Genomic DNA, 22594 nt, shown 5'->3' with positions numbered 1-22594 from the left:
CGTTGAGTGGACAGCACAGTGGACCAACACCAGCCGATGACATGGCTCCCCAAACCAACACTGCATCAAGCATCAAACTTCAAGCATCTTGGATTGTGTGCCTCTCCATTCTTCCTCCAGACTCTGGGACCTTGGTTTCCAAATGAGATGCAAAATTTGCTCTCATCAGAAAAGAGGACTTTGGTCCACTGTGCTTTATTAAATCCAGACGCAGCCGTCTACCAGGACATTTTCAGAGCACTTCATGCTTCCTTCATTTTCCAGCAGGATTTGCACCGGCCCACACTGCCAAAATAACCAAAACCTGGTTCAATGACCATGGTATCACTGTGTAATTACTGTGTGATTTCATGTAATATTCTAATTTTTTGAAATCCTGTTTTCGTGGGTTTTATGAGCTGGAAGCCCAAATTATGTACAAATAAACAACTAAATACTTGAAATCGTTTAAGTTGTGGGCCCTGAATCTATAATCTATGGAAGTTTAACATTTTGAATGGAATTATGGAAATAAATAAACTTTTCCATGATATTCTAATTTTTTTGGAAAGGGTCTGTATATAGAGGCCTATTAATATGATTTTAAATTTGAAAGTAAAGTAAATTACAATATTTATTTAAGTTATATCATAATCTGTGCAACCCAGTTGTTGCCTTTCTTTGATAACATTGCAGAGCATTCCAAATGAGCAATTATTGCAGGCGAAATCCAGTTCAACTGATGTACCATGTTCAGGGAGTAGGGAGCAGTGAACACTGCGTAGGGACCCTGTCGAATGGAACGCACCTTAAGAGAAGGCACTGGATCTAGCAGGTGAGGGCAGAGATAAGGCCAGGCCCGTCTCTCACCCCTCTGTTAGATCCATCTATCTGTTAGATTAGATCTCACAGTCTAAACTGCTGTTTGCTTGCCATACATATATATATATATATATGAAGAGTTCAGATGCAAAAGCCTCTAAGTGCCATCTGAAATTTTTTTCTAGAATGATTATTTTTTATCAAGCTTGTATATTTAAGTTCAATAATTTCACTTAAATGGCAATGCAAATTACCTATTAATTGTCATTTAAGTGAAATTACTTAAATATACAAGCTTTATAAAAATTTCAGATGGCACTTAGAGGCTTTTGCATCTGAACTTTTCATACATACATACATATATATATATATATATATATATGTATATATATATATAGGGGTACAGACAACACATATAGCGCTTACTGAAGGTAGAAGCTAGCATTACACTGTTTGGGCATGCTTTATAGTTTCCTGGTTTGTGACGTCACCCGCCTCTGACATCTTGTCACACCATTGGACTTATTTCACACGTGCTTCACGACGCAAACACGCAGAGCGTTCCCATGCACTGCGTCAATTGAAAGGGAAATTCTTGCTGTCACAAAAGTATTTTGAAAAACGTCAGCATGATGTAACATGAAGTCTGACAGCATCTTTACCATTGGCAAATCGAATTCATTTATATGAATCTGTGAACCGATATTTTTATTTTATTTATTCCTACTCTGTATTTTACCTAGCAATATACAAAATAATTTTATAAAATAAAATATATAATAATGAAAGAAATGCCCCAAAATATGAAATAATATCATAAAAGAGAATATATAATATCAACCCATCAATATTAATTATACAAAATTATTTTGCAGCAAAATGCATAATCTTATAACGAAATGATATCATATAAAATAAGCACCAAAGCATTTATATCAGGCCGCCCAGCCACTTAAAAAGTTAAAAATAAAAGGTTCTTTATATTGGAATTTGGTTCTTTAGAATTTTAAAATGATCTTCACACTAAGAAGAAAAAAAGGGTTCTTTTAAGAACTGTTCAATGAAAGGTTCTTTGGGGAACCAAAAATGATTCTTCTGTGAAAACCAACTTTTGAACCCTTCATTTTCAAGTGTATAGGTGACATTTTCAGTACCACCACGTGCAGTCCAATCCAATGAAATTACGTGATAATAAGTTACTCTAATTACGTTTAATGCATACAACTAGATTTAAAAGTATTTTTAGAGCAGACCACTGATTTCTAAACTTTGTTTGTGTGTGTGTCTTGTATACCTACGTGAACATTTTCCATCATGTGATTTAGTCCAATTACTATCCCTACACATGTAGGTGATTTTTAGTGGAGATGCATAGCCATGTTTGCAATTGTAGTCAAGTTGATCACCATCAGAGTAGTTGTCTTTCCTTGAGATTTGAGAAACTTCTGCATTCTCCTCCTCTGGGATCTCAGAGCAACCTGTTAGACAATTTAGAAAATTACATCATTGCTGTCATTTCTGTATGTTATTCATTTAAAATAGAAATGCCTTACCATTATGTGTCGATGCATCAACACTAAAGCATATCCAAACACAGAAAATAGCAAAACTTGATCTCATTTTCCCCAATCTGTTAGTTTGTTCACTCTAGGAGATGAAGAAACTCACCAAACAAGGTCTTTAACTTAGTTAATATTTGCCAGTTCTGGGCAGGACTGTTCATATAGGGTTATTTATATGTGAAAAAGATGTCGTGTCTATTTTGTCCAAATAACAACAACAACAATAATAATAATAATGAAACAGATATATAATGAGATTTAAAAGTCTGAGTGCTTGTGAGAATGGTCCCATTTTACATATTTCTGTGTATTTTTAAATTCATAGTAATAAATTCAAGTTAATCATCAGCAACAATTTGAGTGAAAAGCGAATAAAAAAAATCTGAAAATAGAAGAGAACAGAAGAAAATATACAATTTATTCAGCATTGCAAACCTATGAATCTTAAACATTTCAGCTTTTGTCATTATTTTTTTCATTTTTTCTCAAAATATATATAGGTTATTATTATATATTTTTTTTTGAAATTACAGTTTGAATTTATTTATACAATGTAAAAAAAAAAGAAATCAAAGTCTGAGATCACAAAAAAAAAAAAAAAAAAAAATACTTTATTCGCAATAACAACCACTTGAGGGAGTTGTGTAAATTCTCTCTCCTGTGTGTGATGTACTCTAGCATCAAACTATTGACAAATGTGAGCTTAGGACCCTTGGAACTGTTGTGGTACAAAAACACATTTTACATACTTAGCAAATTGAACCACGCTGCAAAGCAAATACTCTGTGCAAACATGAAGTGCTCTTTGTATGGGAAGATCAAATACAAATATCCCGGAATTGATGTTTTTGAAGGTAGATGAAGCAAGTCTTCTGCGATTTCACAATGCATTGATATCTGACCACTTCTGAGCAAATCGTGTGAGGCTGATTATTTAAAATGAGTACGGTTAAATTACACATTTTCTCTCCTGTTTGTCTGTCACCAGAGCTGCCCTTTTTATGTTGCATACTGTATGGCATAAATTACAATGAAAAAAACAAAAAACATTAAAAATAATTGTTTACATTTTGCATAAAATAAGTTTCATATATTGATATTACATATTTGAATATTATTAAAGTGCCCTGATTTCTATAATTCTGCACAGGCTAATAAAGTTTGTACTGAAATTTTGTAAAATAAATTTCATCATAATCTAATGCAATTCATCTGGCCAGTTAATATCCAGTATTCTTGTCTTAAATTCTTTTTGCATCGTGATTCTTATAGTTTTTAACATCTCAGTTTGATTCTCCATCACTTGCAGATAGTGGGTTGTTATGTATGTAGAGCAGGAAAGTTAGATAATGCATGTGCATTGGATATCAATTTATTTAGATGAGGGGTTTTCAAGCTTGTTGATGCCAAAGACCATCAAATACAAAGATGCCCTTGCAAGGGTCTTCCTTTCTAAACTATAAAGACTGCTATATTACTGAGCATTTGTTTTCCACTTGTGCAGAAAAATGTTGAAAAATGTTACTTACTATGGCTGTCAAAAGAATAATATAATTACAATTCATCTCATGATTTCTTTTGAAAGCAGACAGGATTTTTTTTATTTAAAAAAAAAAAAAAAAAAAAAAAACGTATTTAGCCCTCGTTTTTTTAAAGGGGACCTAAGATTCCCCTTTTTACAAGATGTAAAATAAGTCTCTGATGTCCACAGAGTGTGTATGTGAAGTTTAAGCTAAAAATACCCTACAGATCACTTTTATAGCATGTTAAAATGGACACTTTTTTTTGCGGGTGAGCAAAAACGTGCCATTTTTTTGTGTGTCCCTTTAAAAGCAAATGAGCTGGTGCTCCTGGCCCCCTTTCAAGAAGAGGGCGGAGCTTCAAGAGCACACGCTCCGGAGTCAGGACGCACTGAAAATGTCAGAAACTCTCAATAGCGGTGTTCAGTTCGAACCGGAGTTGGACAATAATGCCTACAGAGACAGAAGAGGTTGTTTAGTTTAATTTAATTATGCTTAGATGATGGGAGAAAATGAAGACTCATGTTCACGCTTGTTGGGGAAATGATCTATTCAGTGGTGAGACTGCAATGAAAACCAGACCCACTTGTCTTTGAAGTACTTTATTCTTTCGAAAAGGCCATTCACATACAGACTTCAGTGTTTCTGCTGCGAAGGGCAACCCCACCTAGTGCCTTTTTATACATCACTCACACCTCACTCTGCTGTTTTCATGCTGTGTTCATTCAGAAGGACGATTTTATTGTCTTATTCTCTTGGCCCAGAGAAAGAGGGACTGTTTCTAAGTAATGGCAGGATGTCGAGTAGACATGTAACACCTTTTGTTACAAACACACAGTACACAGTAATTTTCCACTAACCTAATCTCTGTTATCATTCAAGCACATACATTACATGAAGTAAAAATAATTGCCATAACAACACTTACATCCAACAACAGAACAACGGGATTGCTGAGACATTGTTGTCGCTACAGCTGCTCGAGCGTGGAGAAAATGGCGGATAGCGTACAATCGCTGAGGGCAGAAACTATGGTAATACAGGACTGTCAGTCAGCGGCCGTGGGCGGGGCCTCAGCAGTGTGACATCACACTGCTCAGAGAATCACAACGGCATAATGAGACTGCTTTTGTTTAATGGGGATTAGGGAGTTGGGTGGATTTTTATCATTGTGTTCACAAACTGCCAGCACACATTTATGTCCAAATACTATGTAAAAGTGGATTTTTCCACTTACGTACCTGTAGCAACTCATAATGTAATAACAGCACATTAATGTAAAAACTGCACATAATGTAATTAGTATTACATTATTATTGTAATAAAATGTTCATAATGTGATAATTTTCTCAAAACGTGATAAAATCTTTGAGTTCATAATCTGATAACAATTTTTACATTATGAGAAATTTATTACATTATAAACTCACCAAAAACATGTAATTTTTATAATTGTAATGGCTTTTTCAAAACATAAAAAAGTGTATTCCCTTACAGTACATTTTAAAAAAAATTCTAAATCCAGTCTTACAGTAAACCACCTGCGAAATGCAACAGATTTAAATATTCATGCAATTATTATCATTATCATTATGGTTGTTGTTATTATTATTATTATTTGAATAAACAAAGCATTGGTATTCCTTTACAATACATTTTAAAAATCTAAATCCAGCCTTAACCTGCCTACAAAACCCACCAGATTACTGATTCTACTACTACTACTACTACGAGTAGTAGATTCAAGATGCAGACGTTCTGAAAGCAAGGGGTTTGTGAACTTTATTTTATAACCACTGTATACATAACATTGTTAGTATTTTTTAACATTTGATGTACATTCAGGCTCTGTTTTACTGTAACTTTTATTAAAGTGAAGAAATGTTTGCTTAAATTGCGCTCTTTGCTGCTGTTGGCTGAAGCAGATAACATGTTTTATCACACACACACACAGACACACACACACACACACACAGACACAGACACAGACACACGCACACGCACACACACACACACACACACACACACACACACACACACACACACACACACACACACACACACACACACACACACACACACACACACACACACACACACACACACACACACATCACATCACAACATTCACACATGTCTCAAATCAACACATTCTTCCACAACACTAGCAAAGGTTGACAGCCAACAAAAAAAACTTTGTCACCCACAAAACAATGACCAAAAAAACACTAACAACATGTAGCATTATACAATGTTTTCTTGTGTAAAACAAGGACACATCTCTGTTTATAATTCACTGCAATATATGTTACTGGAATGAATCAGACATGATGCAGAATGCTTAAATATATTTTATGTCTTTTTTTTTTTTTTTTTTTTTTTTTTTTTGCAGTGAGTAATTCCAAAATACAAGAAGTTGTACACACCATGGCACTGATACAGATACAATAGTAATGCTAATCTACGCGGTCTTCTCCATTTGGCCACAGGTTCTCATCCACATTACATCTTATGTCATCTAGGGCAATACACCTAGGAAAGAATCTTCTGGCATGCCTGATCCATCCCTGGCAATCTTCTGCTGATATGTCCAGGCATCCAGCATTCATTGCGTCCAGGAGGGACATTTGATCATGTGGATGGTGGTCATAAACCTTCCACCTCCATGAGGAAAATAATTCCTCTATGGGGTTGAGGAATGGAGAGTAAGGTGGGAGGAAAAGTGACACCATTCTGGGATGGGCTGCAAACCACTCAGTGACAGTGGCCCAGCCACTTTTCTTCTTTCAGCCACTTCTCTATCTCTGGCTGGGTCCATGTTTACATCACAATACAAAACTATTCAGCAGTTGTCTCCTTTTGTAATGAAATAGAAAAAGAGTAACACCTGTGTAGATGTTCATCTACAATGAGAATCAGCTGTGGTTGGTCCAATTGTCCAATTGTTTTTATAGCATTTAATTTTAAGATTTAAAATATATTTCATTAAAATATTACTGTATAAATGGAGCAAATTGCTGTCTTATTCAGTTTTGTATTATGTTATTGTTTTGAACATAAGTTTAACAGTTTTGAGAACAGTATGTAAGCATGTGCAAATTGGCCTGTAGGTACACAGAGTTTTGGCGGTTGTTGTGTCGAAATGATCCACAGTTTAGCCCACATATACTTCTGTTGTGCTCACTGTGTGAAGAGTGAAGAAAAAGTGACCTAAGTATTGATAAATGTGTCCTAGCGACTGTAAAAAACTGTAATAAAAATATAATAATACCAAAAATTGCATGGATATTTAAATCTGTTGCATTTCACAGGTGGTTTAAGACTGGATTTAGATTTTTAAAAATGTACTGTAAGGGAATATTAAAAGTGTTTTAAAAGCTATAACAATTATGAAAATATGACATGTTTTTGGTGAGTTTATAATGTAATACATTTCTCATAATGTAAAAATTGTTATTACATTATGAGCTCAAGATTTTATAACATTTTGAGAAAGTTATTACATTATGAACATTTGATTTCAATAAAAAATGTAATACTTATTACATTATGTGCGTTTTTTCATTATCTGCAGTTATTACATTATGAGTTGCTACATTGCCCTTTAAGTTAAACTCCTGTATGTAAATAAATTGGGAGAAAATAGTTGAATGTAAAAATGTTTTTTGTTAATAAATAAATACCAAACACAGAGTAATAATTTGAAAGTTAAGCTTTATTCCAAAGCTGTGTTAACACATATTTAAGTCATAGTTAAGTCATATTATTGTAACATAAGCAAGTAGACTGAAATATCAAGCAAGTGTGTGTGTGTGTGTGTGTGTGTGTGTGTGTGTGTGTTGCTCCTGCTGCAGCATGTCTGTCCATCTTCATTCACATCTGTGGGATCATCAGATCTTAATACAGAAAACTATGATAAATGCAGAGTTACTAGTCTAGTCTTATTGTTGTTTTAATCAGTTGACATGCCCACAGAGACTTATGCACTAAAAATCATTACAGGGTCTTTATCAAAAATTCAAATTTTGCACCATAAAATCTATTGTGTTGCTATAAATCAAATGTGGATAGTAACATCATCAAAATGTTTCATAGTTTTTACCTCAGTGTTTTAATCCACATATCCTTCAATTTATATGTCTTATTGACCTGAAGAAAAGAGGGGAAAAAAAACAAAACAAAAAATTAATTCAACAGGAATGTTCAGTACCATTTAAAAGTTTGTCTTTTTAAAATTATTATTCATTAATGATGCATTAAATTGATCAAAAGTGACAGTAAAGACATTTCTAATGATATAAAAGATTTTCTATTTCAAATAAATGCTGTTCTTTTGAACTTTCTATTCAGTAAAGCTGCCCGTAACTGACCCTTCATGAATTGAAACCTCAACAAAAGAGGTCTATAATATCAGATTAATTAGCAAGATGGTAAAGATGCAGCAGCAGACAAACCTGGTGACCTCAACTAATTCACATATGAAAGTGCACAAACACATGTACTCACATGGTGTAATGTTCAGCTTCCCATCAGAACATGTCAAGGTCATATATAGCCATCTCCACTCACTATAACTATATTTACAGTAAAATCTCTGTTCACCATGGGGTAAATAGAACTTTTCTGGGATGGATTCCACATTGTGTCCTTCAAAAATCTCAGGTGTAATTTCGCATGGCTCTATGAAAGATGCAAAATACAACTGATTACACAAAAAGTTCAAAACACTTCATGATGGGAGTGATTCAAGAGAATTATTTGGAAAAGAATGACTCACTCAGACATTTCGGAGGGGTCTCCCATTTCCCATTCACACACTTATAATATCGGGGTTGCTCATTCAGCACATAGTAAGACTGGCAAGTGTAATACACCATTGTGATCTCTTTACCATCATAACCCGAGGGAGTATAGTCTCCATTTTCAACATAAGGAGGTGATGGGCAGATCTTACCTAAACAAATAACAGTTTCAGACATATTCCAGTCCATTTTATGCAGTGTTTTATAGTGTCCCCTTAATCATTGTAACTGTTTGTGAACATGAGTTGTTTGTAATATATATGCATAAAAAAATACAGATAAATGTTCCACTAAATTCACAATCATTCCCAGCTGTTGTTCATCATGGATCTAGTCAATGTTTTACCCACTATGTAAATGTGATTTTAGATTCATAACATTCTAGCTCACTCATGCATACAAAGGCTCCACTCCATTCTCCATTTTCACAGATCCATTGTCCTTCTGGAATTACATTGTATGGCTCGATGCACTTGTATCTAAGAACTTCTTTATTGTCGTACTCCTCTTTCTCCTTTAACAGTTTCATAAAATTCTTGCGTGGTTTCTGACACTTTGCTAACAGAACTAGTAAATGCATAATGTAAAATAGTGCCATATAGATTATAACACATTTACTGCTTGAAAAACGTGCCCGATATTTTTTAAAGAAAACATGGAGAGAGGCTGAGTGGAGTCAGATTTATCCTTTTAAATTTTACTCATTAATAACTTTAGATAAATTCAGGTTTTACATTATACTTAGTGTCTCTGATACTTTATTTAAAAAGTTTCTATCATCTCTTTTATTTTGTGAATTCCCTGAGGATTAACGTGACCATTTTTAAACCACTAATCACTCTTTCTCTTGGCTTCAAGCAGATGAGAAGACTGCTTTATGGGAAGGACAGTTTAACATTAGATTATTATACTAATCTAGAGCAAAAGTGGCAAAACACAAATTCTGATTTCACTGGGTCTTCAAATCAAATTGATTTAATAATAATTGTCATCACTACAACAAAATTTTATGTGGACTAAAACAAAATCAAACTGAGATCAAAGTAATATTTTATTTAATGTATGTATGGAAAAAATTTCAATAACTACATACTTGCAATTTTGTTTTGGATTTTTCAGTTTTGAATTTAAGGTTAATGGCTATCTAATTTTAGAATGTTTCAGTGTGACAATACAGTTTTTTGTTGCATAATGAAAGCTATGTGGTCGAATAATTTTATCTTCCTTATGAATTCTTTATTATGTAAAAATAACGGTGTATTACCATCACATTCTGGGTTCAGAGTCCAGCCAAATTTAGCACATCTGGGGATTCCCTCTCTAGGTTTGAACCCTGGTGAACATCTGTATTTTAATATGGCATCTTTCTGGTATTCTTGCCTTTTCTCAACAACTTCACCATTTGGTATATCTGGTGCTGTGCATGTTATCTCTGTGTGAAAAGCAAGGGAAAGAAAAATAGTTAAATTGGTGTTTTGAATAAAGCTCAGAAATCTGTGATCATTGGGTGAACAAACAAACAAACAAACAAACAAACAAACAAACAAACAAATAAACAGTGTTATGAACCTTTGCACTTTGGAATGGGGTGACTCCATTCACCCGTCTCTGTGCAGTGAATGTCACTACTTCTGTCTATCTTTTTGTCTAACGGAACTAGTTAACGCATATGTAAAATAGTGCCATATAGATTATAACACATTTACTGCTTGAAAAACGTGCCCAATATTTTTTAAAGAAAACATGTGGAGAGAGGCTGAGTGGAGTCAGATTTATTCCTTTAAATTTTACTCATTAATAACTTTGGATAAATTCAGGTTTTACATTATACTTAGTGTCTCTGATAAAAAGTTTATTTAAAAAGTTTCAGTTATCTCTTTTATTTTGTGAATTCCCTGAGGATTAACGTGACCATCTTTAAACCACTAATCACTCTTTCTCTTTTCTTCAAGCAGATGAGAAGACTGCTTTATGGGAAGGACAGTTTAACATTAGATTATTATACTAATCTAGAGCAAAAGTGGCAAAACACAAATTCTGATTTCACTGGGTCTTCAAATCAAATTGATTTAATAATAATTGTCATCACTACAACAAAATTTTATGTGGACTTTTTTTTCTCAATTGTGAAGTATCTAAGAAGAATCTCTCTTCATTTTCACCTACAAAAATGTGTTTCTTTGTGTTTTATTATTATTATTATTATTATTTTTTTTTACTATTCTGTAAGAAGGTTTAAAAGTCAGTTATCATCACAAATCAAAACCTTACCTTCACATGTTGGTGTTTCTTCCCAAGTTCCATTGCGGCAGAAAACTGTATTTCCCCCTTTCAGTGAGAATGAACTTTGACATGCGTATGTTACACTAGATCCATCTACATAAACTTCTTCAGGTTTAGATGTTATGAGTGCATTTTCCACCTTTGGAGGAATGCCACAATGCTTACCCACTAAAAAAGAAACTCCATTAAGACTGAGATTAACATTGTCAATAGATTATATTGTCCACTATATGCTGTCGCTGCTCCTCACAAACATGCAATAAGAGTTTGAGAAGCTCACCCTCACAAACTGGTTTCTCCCATGTACCATTGATACATGTAATGAAGCTTTGACTTGATATGAACCCTGGATCACATTCCACTTCAAGAGTTCCTCGATCACGACGGCTTTGCTTTACTTTTCCATGGTGAACACTGGGAAGAACACCACATTCTTCCTCCTCTGTAAAGACAGAAAACAGGAAGCACATTTCAGTACACTATCATTCGTCTAACACCTGAGACTGACAATAATAAAACTCACGGATGCACCGAGGTTCTTCAGACCAAGAGCCTTTGCTGCATGTCACTGAATCCCACCAGTTCCCAGTGAAGGGTTTATAACCCGTGTTGCAGGAGTAAAAGATTTCTTCTTCATTGGAAGGGTGGCTGTATGTGAACCCCTTTTCCAAGAATAGATCACGGCACAATCTCTGCTTTGCTGCGAGAAAGCAGTTTCAAATTTTTCACAAAATTCTGATTACATGTGTTTTTATGAATTATCATTGTGCTGATATATAATGATTTGATTGAATATTGAAAAAGTTCCAGTATCTGTATATGTAACTGCATCATACCAGTGCATTGTCCTATGCCTGTCCATTTAGTCTGGTAATTACAGGTGATTTGTACAGGCTGCTCTGGTTCAAACCCAGGACGACATTTATATTGTATTCTTGAATTGATGTCGTAGTGTGTTCTCTGATCTCCCTCAATCTCTGCATTTGGGATGTTTGGTGTTGCACACATTTTAACTGTAAAACAAAAATATCCATCATTCTTATTTGAATTCATAATATATGCACAAATTGTAAGATTTAATATCAGCCCATACCAGCACACAGTGGATTTGGTGTCCATCCGTCTCGTGTGCATGTGGCCTTTTCTGCTGTTTTATCATATCTATCCGTGCAATAGTAAAATATTTTAACTCCCAATTTCTTATCTCCCGAGAAGTAATATCCTGGGTTATACACACCAGTATGGCCATATGGAACTTCACATCTAATTTCTGAAACCAGATTTACATTATTTTAATATCATGCAGTAAGTTCAGCACTAAATGCAGAAGTGTTTCTCTATAATCTTACCCGCACAAACAGGCTGATTATCCCACTGTCCATTCTCTCGACATGTAAATGAGTTGATGGTTTCTTTTGTTTGAAAGATCCAGTATTTTTCAGTGCAGGTGATCTCCACACTTTGTCCAGCTCTGAAAATAGTTTTTCCCTCTGGGTTGATCTCTTTTACTCCGAATGTGGTTGACTTAAGCTCACAAGTTATTTCTGTACAAGACATAATTAAGAGATAAAGCAACAAAAAAATGGGAAACAGATCTGTGGATCTGTGGATTTGCATGCTGTGTCTTTTGCAAGAGACAATCCTGACAATTAAAAAAAAAAAAAAAAAAAAAAAAAATCCTATAATGGAAAAATAAAATTCTAGCTTTCCATGAATAGAGTGTTGTATTGGAAGCACATTTTCTATTTTAAGAACCTTTATAAATATTTGCTAAACTATTCTGAAAATCAAGCTAGCATGAAAAGTATAGTTTCAAATATCTCTATTACCCCCTAAGTTCTTTACCTTCTCGACAATCAAAATTATAAAACATTCACACTATTTCGAAATAATCAGATAAATTGATAATCCTAGTATTAAGTAGTTATTAGCTCATTTTGTAGATAAATAAATATTCTCATTCTGTTTTCTCACGTTTTACAAATATTGGTGTGTTGACTGCATTCATCAAGCCCACACTTTTTTTGTTGAAAAAAAAAAAAAAAAAAAAATTCAAACTAAGATCAAACTAATATTTTATTGAATGTGTGTATAACATTTTTCATTAAATAAATACTTGCAATTTTGTTTTGGATTTTTTAAAGGTTAATAGCTATCTAATTTTAGAATTTTTCAGTGTGACAATACATATTTGTTTGCGTAATGAAAGTTATATGGGTAGAAGGATTTTATTTCCCTTTTGAATTCTTTATTATGTAAAAATAATGGTGTATTACCATCACATTCTGGGTTCAGAGTCCAGCCAAATTTAGCACATCTGGGGATTCCCTCTCTAGGCTTGAACCCTGGTGAACATCTGTATTTTAATATGGCATCTTTCTGGTATTCTTGCCTTTTCTCAACAACATCACCATTTGGTATATCTGGTGCTGTGCATGTTATCTCTGTGTGAAAAGCAAGGGAAAGAGAAATAGTTAAATTGGTGTTTTGAATAAAGCTCAGAAATCTGTGATCATTGGGCGAAGATACAAACAAACAAATAAACAGTGAAATGAACCTTTGCACTTTGGAATGGGGTGACTCCATTCGCCCGTCTCTGTGCAGTGAATGTCACTACTTCCGTCTATCTTTTTGTCATTAGATACACACTCAAAGTGAATAACATCACCATAGCCTCCCTCCTCTGTGTTGCCCGATGCAATCACATCCTCATCTGTGCGAATGGCTTCACATGTCACAGCTAGGCAATAAAATATTACAATAAATACAAAATAAAGTAACCAACAAACCAATCACTCAACAAATTATTTTAGTTATTATTCACTTGTCACTATAGTTCCGAAGTTTATGACTGAGAGAAAATCAAAAGAAATCAAAAATATCAAAAGACAAAAAAGAAAACTAGTTACTGCAGAAAGCGTACCTTCACAGATAGGGAGAGTATTGTCCCATCCTTGAGCTCTGCAGGTACGCTGATTGATTCTGCTTGTCATTTCAAACCTGTGAACACAAGTACAAGTGCACACTTTTTACAAGTACAAAGAGTGTTAAACTGAAAAGGACAGTATGCATGTCATACAAGAGAATAAAAAGCATAAAGCACATTTACCCTTTCTTGCAAGTATACAACACTGTTGCTCCAAAAACAAACTCAGATCCTGATATAAGACTAAAATCACCATTTGGTGTGTCCCCTGGGTGACTGCATTTTTTCTCTGCAGAAATCAAACAAGTTTTACTCTGCATTGTGACGTTTCTGTTTTTTTAAAAATGATGTGTTCATTGGTGATGAGGAATTGACAATTTTCTCTCACTTGCACATGGTCGCTTAATGGGTGTCTTCCACTCTCCTTTTTCACATTTTAATCTATACATTCCAGTAAAACCTGTCGTGCAGCTCAGCTTCACTGTTTCACCTTCATCATATGACTCTTTCGCAACTGGTTCTGTGTTTTCATAGTTAATATCTGCTATATGACATTTTGTGTTCTCTACGAGAAACACAAACAAATGTACAAAGATGTAACTGTCATGTATTAAATGCTGAAATACATGCACAACTAGTCAAAACAGTCTCTAAATCTACAGTTTGGGAAGTGCATATAATATAACATTTATATTCAAGTCAATAAAATCTAAATTAAAAAGACATTCAAATAAATAACAACAACAAAAAATCACTTGCCTTGACTTTGGGCAAAATTTAAGGAAAACAACCAAAAGACGAAGCCGAGGAGTTTTACAGGAACTCTCATTTTGATCTCAATTCACAAGTATCTTTGTTGGTCTGTCTCTGATACTCTTGTCTGCTTGGGGATCAACAAGTTAATCATTTATCAAAGTCAAAGAGAGGTTTTTCTTACACCAGACCGCTCTTTGCACAAGCAATATTTCCTGTAAATGAAAAAACAAAACAAAAAAACAAACAAATCTTATCTGATGCACCAATTCGTATTTGTCATTTAGACACACCAAAAGCAAAGTTATTTTAGAGAATTCAGACTTCTTGAGTCATATTTATACAACATATGAACAGGAAGCAAAGGGCAGGTTCCAGAATAATTGCCATGTTCGAATCTGAACTCTGTAGCTTAATCTGTTAAGATTCACAACACTTTCAAACTTTTAAATATTGCAATAGTACAGTCATTGCAAAATGAATATGTAACTGCCATTGCCAAATGTGTCCAGTAGAATTGAGCGATCTATTGAACTGATTAAAAAAAAATAAAAAAATAAAAAAAGAGTATGACACTTAAAGTATTCAACATTTTTGTTTTCTCTTATGGCTAGATGATCCTCCTCCTGTCACATTACAAAATAATAATAATAATTTTGCAAATGTAAAAGCTGGATGTCATTTACTGGATCTTACTAGACTTTTGGTAAACACAGAATTGTTAAACTCAAAGGTCTTTATTTGCAAATGGCTGTCATGTGATAACAGATTCTTGGCAACTAATGAATATGTTCAAGAAATATTGAAAAAAAGAGTTCTTAACCTTCAGAAATTGTTGACTATGAACATAAATGTCAAACTAAATATTATAAGGAGTTGTTTTATTTCCTGAGGTTTGTGATTTTTGAAACCCTGTTACCAGAATTTGAGACATGTTTATATACTAAAAACCCTGAATTGAGTAGAATATTTTACATCAATAAGTATTACATAAACGTCAAAATTAAAAGCTTGGTTTGTAGTGATTGATAAACCTATTTTTATTTTTGTAGGGATTAAATAACTTGATTAACAGAGTTGAAGGTTTAGCTTAATGAATGCAGTCAACACTATGTTTGTAAAAAAAAAAAAAAAAAAAAAAAAAAAAAAAAAAAATTGGAATGCGAGTATTGTTCCTGTTGTAGAAAGCATCCAAATAATGTCACAATTTTAACCTTTTTTCTCCCCTCAAAATACTGGGTAACTGCTAAATATCTACTTCCAGAATCCCTTAATCAACTGCACCACCAAGTGGTCCCTGTGTAAAGTTAAAATTTATGGTTGTATTTATTATTTTAAATTATACACCACGTTTTTCAAGTGTATCGACTGCGACAGACAAAAAGATTGTCAGCAATTTCATCAGAACACACAGTTATCCAACCAAACTCTGAACCCTTGGTTAATATGTAAAAAGTTACCCCCCTTAGAGACGCTGCACAGACAATTTACATGAGACACACACACAAACGCTCTCTCACTAATGCATTCTATAAATGTAATCTTACTGTGCTACTTTATTTGTTTCTGATTTATGACGAGCAGAAAACTGTAAGAAATATAACTACCCCAGCTCATTGGAAAAACGTAAAATGCATAATATGTACCAATACGTACATATCACTGCAGTTCAGAAATGAACACCATGTTCTAAACCTAACCTTACAGGCTAAAGTCAAGGTAAACCGCTGTTTATATTGTGAACTGAAACATATATATATCCCCTGTATTTTATTCTATTGTTACTGAGAAACAGCCGATTGAATTATGCAAATATATAAATCACAGCTGATTCCCATCTAGGAAACACACTCAGGTGTTGAGGTTCTTTCAATCGCATGACCATATGGTATACTGTAACCGTACATTCTATAAAGCACTCTGAGATGGGTCTTTTTTTATTGAATTTCTGCAGCAAAAGACCTAAACCCAACAAAACAAAAATGTAGAGAGGCTTCAAAAGAAACTGCAGTGCAAAACACAATCTATGACCAATACAATATACTGTCTGTTGTATAAGGGCATACCTGACACATATAAAATAATGCAGTTTCTGTAATTCTATCTGATGTTAGTGTTTTTATGACATTGTGCTATGACTGACTTAATCTTCCTGTTGGACGAGAGTGTTTTGAAAAATTATTTGATTTTGAGACATGTTTGCAGTGTTTTGGTATAGTGTATTGTTGCTAGTGTATTATTGTATTTTGAAAATTAGTGTTGGAGTTTAGTTTACAATGTGTGATTTTGAGCATGAATTTAACTGTTTTGCCAATTGTGTGTTGTAGCTTTGTTGGTGCGTTATGAGTTTAGGAAATTTGTTAAAAGTATTGAAAAAATTGTCATAGCGATTGTAAAAAACTGTAATTGTAGACACACCAATCAGGTTTACAGTAAGCACTATAAAAAGGTAAAACTGTATGAAAACTGGAAAATGGTTTGTTATGAATGTTTTGTTGAAATGTTCAGTATTGACTGACTTGAGTACATGAAAAGAAATAAATATTTTCATTAGTCTGCACAATTGGTGTCATGTGGTGTTGGTGAATTTATTTTGACACTTTCTCTGTGTAAATAATAAAAGTGTTTTAGGTTGAGCACAGGAGTGTTTAACTGATTCAAACTGAATCAGACCATATGATGGTTGTGTTTATGTTATGACAACAAAATAAGGTTTTTATAAGACATTGTATAGTTTTGACAAAAGTGTTCCATTTTGCAAATGATCTGAGGTGTTGTGTTACTTTGGTGTGTTGTGCTAATTGTGTGTAGGGGTTTGAAAACCCGGGCCCTGTTTTCAAAATTGTGCTTAAGCAATTGAAAAAAAAAACTGTAATCGTTTTCACACAAAATTATGATTACAGGGCCAGATAATGCTTACAGTTTTTTTTTTTTTTTTACAATTGCTAACTTCCTTTTGTCCAATCTGTAGTCACATTTTCAAAACTTGAAACACAATTAGCAGAACATTTATTTGTGACCATACCATTACAGTTTTTCCCGATTGCTTGAACACATTTCTTGAAATTATACCTCCTTTTCCTTAAAACTCTAAACACAAATCCATAACTTCTCACCCAATTCCCCATACTTCCTTTTTTTCAGGTCAAAATGAAGCAGTATATTGTAGTGAGAATGTGTTTTGTACTGCAGTTTCTTCTGAAGTCTCTCTACATGTTTGTTTGGGTTTAGTAAATGCGTGCATTTTGTTTTGTGTTTTTTTGCAGCCGAAATTGAATACAAAAAAAATGAATGACCCTTCTTAGAGTAGCTTTATAGAATGTATGGTTTATGAAAAAAAGAAGACAGAGACAGAATTGCTGCAGTAACGGCTTTATTTGCAACAGGACATTTCTGCAAGATAACAAAATTATGCAATCTAGCTGCCATTTACAGTATTACTGTATGTGAAAATACAAAATATACAAACAGAAAAAGCCATCTTCTAATCCGCCCGGTCTTCTGCATTTGTCCACGTTCTCATCCACATCACACCTGATATCTTCCCTGGCAAGGCATCTTGGGAAGAATCTTTTGGCTTGCCTTATCCTGGCAGTGTTCAGCTGTGATGTCTTGGTATGCAGCATCTTTTGCATACAGGAGGGACATTTGGTCCTGTGGACGATGGTCAAAAACCTTTCATCTCCAGGCTGAGAAAACTCCTCAATGGGGTTGAGGAAAGGGAAGTAATGGGCAAGAAAAGGGGACATCATCCATATTTGCATATTTCTAGAAGCAGCAATGGCGTAACATTCAGGGGATATATTTGTTTCAGTTCACAATATAAACAGCTGTTCACCTTGACTTTAGCCTACAAGTTAGGTTTAGAACATGATAATATCTGTTCTGACATACAGTGTTAAAGCATTTGTAAATTCGGCAGTAAAAATCCATTGTTTTGGTCTTGGTTGAGCTTGTGTGTAAAAGAAGTTCAAGCATTTTAAATTTGTATTAACTGTGTGCATTTTGTGTCAAAGCAACAAAAAAACGTGTTAATTGTATAGCCTACACAGACGGATGTTGTGCTAACTGTGTTAAGAGTTTTGGAAAATTGTTAAAAGGATTGAGTTGTCATAGTGATCATAAAAAACTGTAAAAATTCAAAGAGTCACCTTTTTACTGTGTATGTCCAATTACAGTTTTTTACGATTGCTATGACAGATTTTTCAATACATTTAACAATTTTCCAAAACTCTTAACACAGTTAGCACTACATCCGTCTGTGTAAGCTATACTATTAACACATTTCTTGTTGCTTTAACACAAAATGCATACAGTTAACACAAATTTAAAATGCTTGAACTTCTTTTGCACACAAGCTCAAACAAGACCAAAACAATGGATTTTTACTGCCAAATTTACCAATGCTTTAACACTGTATGTCAGAACAGATTACACCATGTTCTAAACCTAACCTTACAGTAAAGTCAAGGTAAACAGCTGCTTATATTGTGAACTGAAACACAAATATATCCCCTGTATTTTATTCTATTCTTACTGAGAAACAGCTGATTGAATTATGCAAATAATTAGAAGATGACTCTTTTTTTTTTTTTTTTTATTCTGGTGCCTTTTCTGTTCGTATATTTTGTATTTTCACATTATTCCATTGCTAGTGAGAAACAGCTGATTGAAGTTATGCAAATATGGGACAATGTGGCATTCCACCATTCCCGTCTAGTCACAGCCAGGTTTGACGCCCATCAGAGGATGATGTCCATTTTCCTTGCCCCTTACTTCCCTTTCCTCAACCCCATTGAGGAGTTTTCTCAGCATGGAGATGAAAGGTTTTTGACCATAGTCCACAGGACCTAATGTCCCTCCTGTATGCAAAAGATGCTGTATACCAAGACATCACAGCTGAACACTGCCAGGGGTGGATAAGGCATGTTACTGTAAAAGATTCTTCCCAAGATGCCTTGCCAGGGAAGATATCAGGTGTGATGTGGATGAGAACATGTGGACAAATGTAGAAGACCACGCAGATTAGAAGATGGCCTTTTCTGTTTGTATATTTTGTATTTTCACATACAGTAATACTGTAAATGGCAGCTATATTGCATATTTTTGTTATCTTGCAGAAATGTCCTGTTGCAAATAAAGCCGTTACTGCAGCAATTCTGTCTCTGTCTTCTTTTTTCATAAACCATACATTCTATAAAGCTACTCTAAGAAGGGTCATTTATTTTGTTGTATTGAATTTCTGCTGCAAAAAAAAAAAACAAGTAATAAAAACTCAGTGAGTGTTTTAGCGCAATTTTCTCACCTCATGGGATCACAACACTAAGAGATAGTAAATCTTTTCCTGGATTTTTTTTTTGTGCGTTCCCGAGATTAGACCTTCCTTAACATAATGCCGAAAACCCGAAGTCTCTAGGTGGTCTGGTTGAGGAGTAGATAGAAGTGCAAGATTGGTGCGCACAGACGCACAGAACAGAAATCATGAGTTAACAATCGCAATTTGTCCGGTGGAAAATTGCGCTAAAAAACAACAACAAAATGCATGCATTTACATTACAAACAAAACAAAAACGTAGAGAGACTTAAAAAAAAAAAACTGCAGTGCAAAACACAATCTATGATCAATACAATATACTGTCTGTTGTATAAGGGCAGACCTGACACATATAAAATAATGCAGTTTCTGTAATTTCAGCTGATGATAGTGTTTTTTTGTCATTGTGTTATGATTGACTAAATGTTCCTGTTGGAAGAGAACATGTGTTAGTGTTTTGAATAATTATTTGATTTTGAAACATGTTTGCAGTATTTTGGTAGACATAGTGTATTGTGTTAGTGTATTATTGTATTTTGAAAATTAGTTTTGGAGTTTAGTTTACAATGTGTGATTTTGAGCATGAAATTAACCGTTTTGCCAATTGTGTGTTTTAGGTGTGTTGGTGCGTTAAGAGTTTAGGAAACTTGTTAAATGTATTGAAAAAACTGTCATAGCGATTGTAAAAAACTGTATAATGAAAAGAACTTCAACACCTGACTGTGCCTCCAACTGAGATTGGATTTTCAATATTTTAGTGATCTACCTAAAAATGCTTATCAGTTGTTTCAATATTTCATATATATATATATATATATATATATATATATATATATATATATATATATATATATATTTCAGTACATTTGAGCTTCTGTTGTTGCAGAAGTAGAAGCTTTACACTATATTTAAAGTTTAGTACATCATGCCTTCATTTCTGTCATACGGTGTTTAATCATTTGTAAATAAGACCAGAAAGATCCATGATTTTGATATTGGGTAAGCTTTTGTGAAAAGAAAATATAAGCATTTTAGAAATGTGTTAATTGACTGTATATTGTGTGAAAACAACATGAATTGTGTTGATAGTATGGTCACAACAGACAAATGTTGTGCTAGTTGTGTTTAGAGTTTTGAAAATGTGACGAAAGATTGGACAAAAGGATGTTAGCAATTGAAAAAAAAAAATCCTGTAAATCAGTTAATGTCATTTCCATGCACATTTAAACATGTTGCTTTTATCATTTAGTTTTAATTGCAAGAATTCAAAACAGAGAAACTGAAATGGGAAAAAGGATTTATTTAGATTTTTATTTTTATTTTTTATTAGTAGTACAGCTGATGCATCAGTGATGTTTTATTCTCCTTGTCACACACACTCAGGCAAATCCATCTCTCCATCATTACAGTATTGTTCTAGGGGGATACTGCCTATTAAATGTTTGCCCCCCTGACATGCAAAGATGATTCTCTCCTCATGTGCTGAGAATATCTTTTCCCGTGGACGATATCGCAGCTCTATACCTCTTTTATTCATTTCCTCCACCGTCACTGAACAAGGCTCTGAAACAAACAACATCTCACTGTCACTGTTACAATATACATTCATTGATTCATCAGAACCAGAACAACTACAAGATTACATCAAACTTACAAAATAAAATACAGTAAGAAAAGCCTAACATGTATTTGATGTATACGGTTTAGAGTTCATACTTACTCAAACACTTAATATTCCCTCTCCATTCGCCTTGTTCACAGGTCTTGTATTTGGAGTAGGGGTGACGCTGAACCAGTGTGTATTTATTAAAGCAGATGTATTCAACTCTCTCCCTTGAATTGTATTCAGGTTTTGGCATTTCTTTTGTATCTGAAGAGTCTACTTGTGGTGGTGGCCCACATTTCCCTGAAGGCAAAGCAAAGTTATTTTTTTTTTTTTTTAGATCACCACAAAAATTGGCAAATGACATTAATAAATCTCAATATCAGCCACATGCCTTTTTATGGCCTTCAACCATAGAACATGATTTTATGTAATGAACATTATTAAAATGAGAATTTGGGGTCTTCTTTTAAATGTTTTAAAAAATGCCTTTCTGTATTGAAGAGATCTGTGGATATTTCTATAATATATTATAACCAAATCTAAATTTGTGTCTGAAGTTGCGGTTATGCATGTAAAGCTCATCGCCACAGTGCTAGTGCGTAGCTATGCTGATGCTAGGTTATTCTGGGTGGTTGCTAGGACATCTTCTTGGCCCAAATCAAGAGAGACGATGTGTCAATGAATTACATATCAAAGTTGAGCATTTACTTTAACATGAGCAATAGTGATGCTTGCAAACACTGCTAATAAAACTCAACTATGAGTAATGTGTATGTTTTAGGCTTTACGTGTGTTAAACCAATCAGAGTCTCATCTCCCATTCCCTTCAGACCAGCGCGCCCATGGGAGCACATGCATATGCTTTTTAAACAATGTGGCGCAGGCCGTCAAAACACTTGCCTGGCGCTACATTGCACTGGGTGTATGATAGGGCCCATAGTCTTAATGGCGTTTTGCCAATTATTGTCAAACTAACCACAGGCTCTACTCTTCAGCACAATAACCCCCGAAACACATAACAGAAAAC

At 34.1% G+C, this 22594-nt stretch overlaps 2 protein-coding genes across 3 annotated transcripts in view; both read right to left on the bottom strand.

Moving 5' to 3' along the window:
* The window catches only part of LOC307170184 (complement factor H-like), a 268514-nt gene that overhangs the window by 25208 nt on the left and 220712 nt on the right, over window positions 1-22594 (bottom strand). The window contains exons 1-12 of one of the 2 annotated variants that reach the window (XM_079891231.1): window positions 14654-14950; window positions 14283-14459; window positions 14078-14183; window positions 13892-13968; window positions 13526-13708; window positions 13245-13412; window positions 12318-12512; window positions 12062-12238; window positions 11805-11981; window positions 11492-11668; window positions 11249-11410; window positions 10957-11136 (exon numbers count right to left, since the gene is read on the bottom strand). In XM_079891231.1, coding sequence (XP_079747357.1) covers window positions 10957-11136; window positions 11249-11410; window positions 11492-11668; window positions 11805-11981; window positions 12062-12238; window positions 12318-12512; window positions 13245-13412; window positions 13526-13708; window positions 13892-13968; window positions 14078-14183; window positions 14283-14459; window positions 14654-14723 — 1849 coding nt within the window. In that variant the 5' untranslated portion in view covers window positions 14724-14950. Of the gene's footprint in view, window positions 1-10956; window positions 11137-11248; window positions 11411-11491; window positions 11669-11804; window positions 11982-12061; window positions 12239-12317; window positions 12513-13244; window positions 13413-13525; window positions 13709-13891; window positions 13969-14077; window positions 14184-14282; window positions 14460-14653; window positions 14951-22594 lie in introns of those variants that run through there. The other variant, XM_079891230.1, reaches the window with a different exon arrangement.
* Window positions 7579-10480, bottom strand: LOC307170505 (complement factor H-related protein 1-like; the record flags this gene model as incomplete). The annotated part of the gene is made up of 7 exons (XM_079891626.1): window positions 7579-7762; window positions 7986-8032; window positions 8390-8563; window positions 8661-8837; window positions 9950-10117; window positions 10255-10341; window positions 10477-10480. The coding sequence occupies 6 exons, from the start codon at window positions 10478-10480 to the stop codon at window positions 8025-8027; spliced, it is 618 nt and encodes a 205-aa protein (XP_079747752.1). The 3' UTR covers window positions 7579-7762; window positions 7986-8024.

This window comes from Squalius cephalus (assembly GCF_949319135.1).
Source record: "Squalius cephalus genome assembly, chromosome: 13".
In the NCBI taxonomy this organism is placed as follows: domain Eukaryota; kingdom Metazoa; phylum Chordata; class Actinopteri; order Cypriniformes; family Leuciscidae; genus Squalius; species Squalius cephalus.
This window is presented reverse-complemented; position numbering and strand designations above follow the sequence as displayed.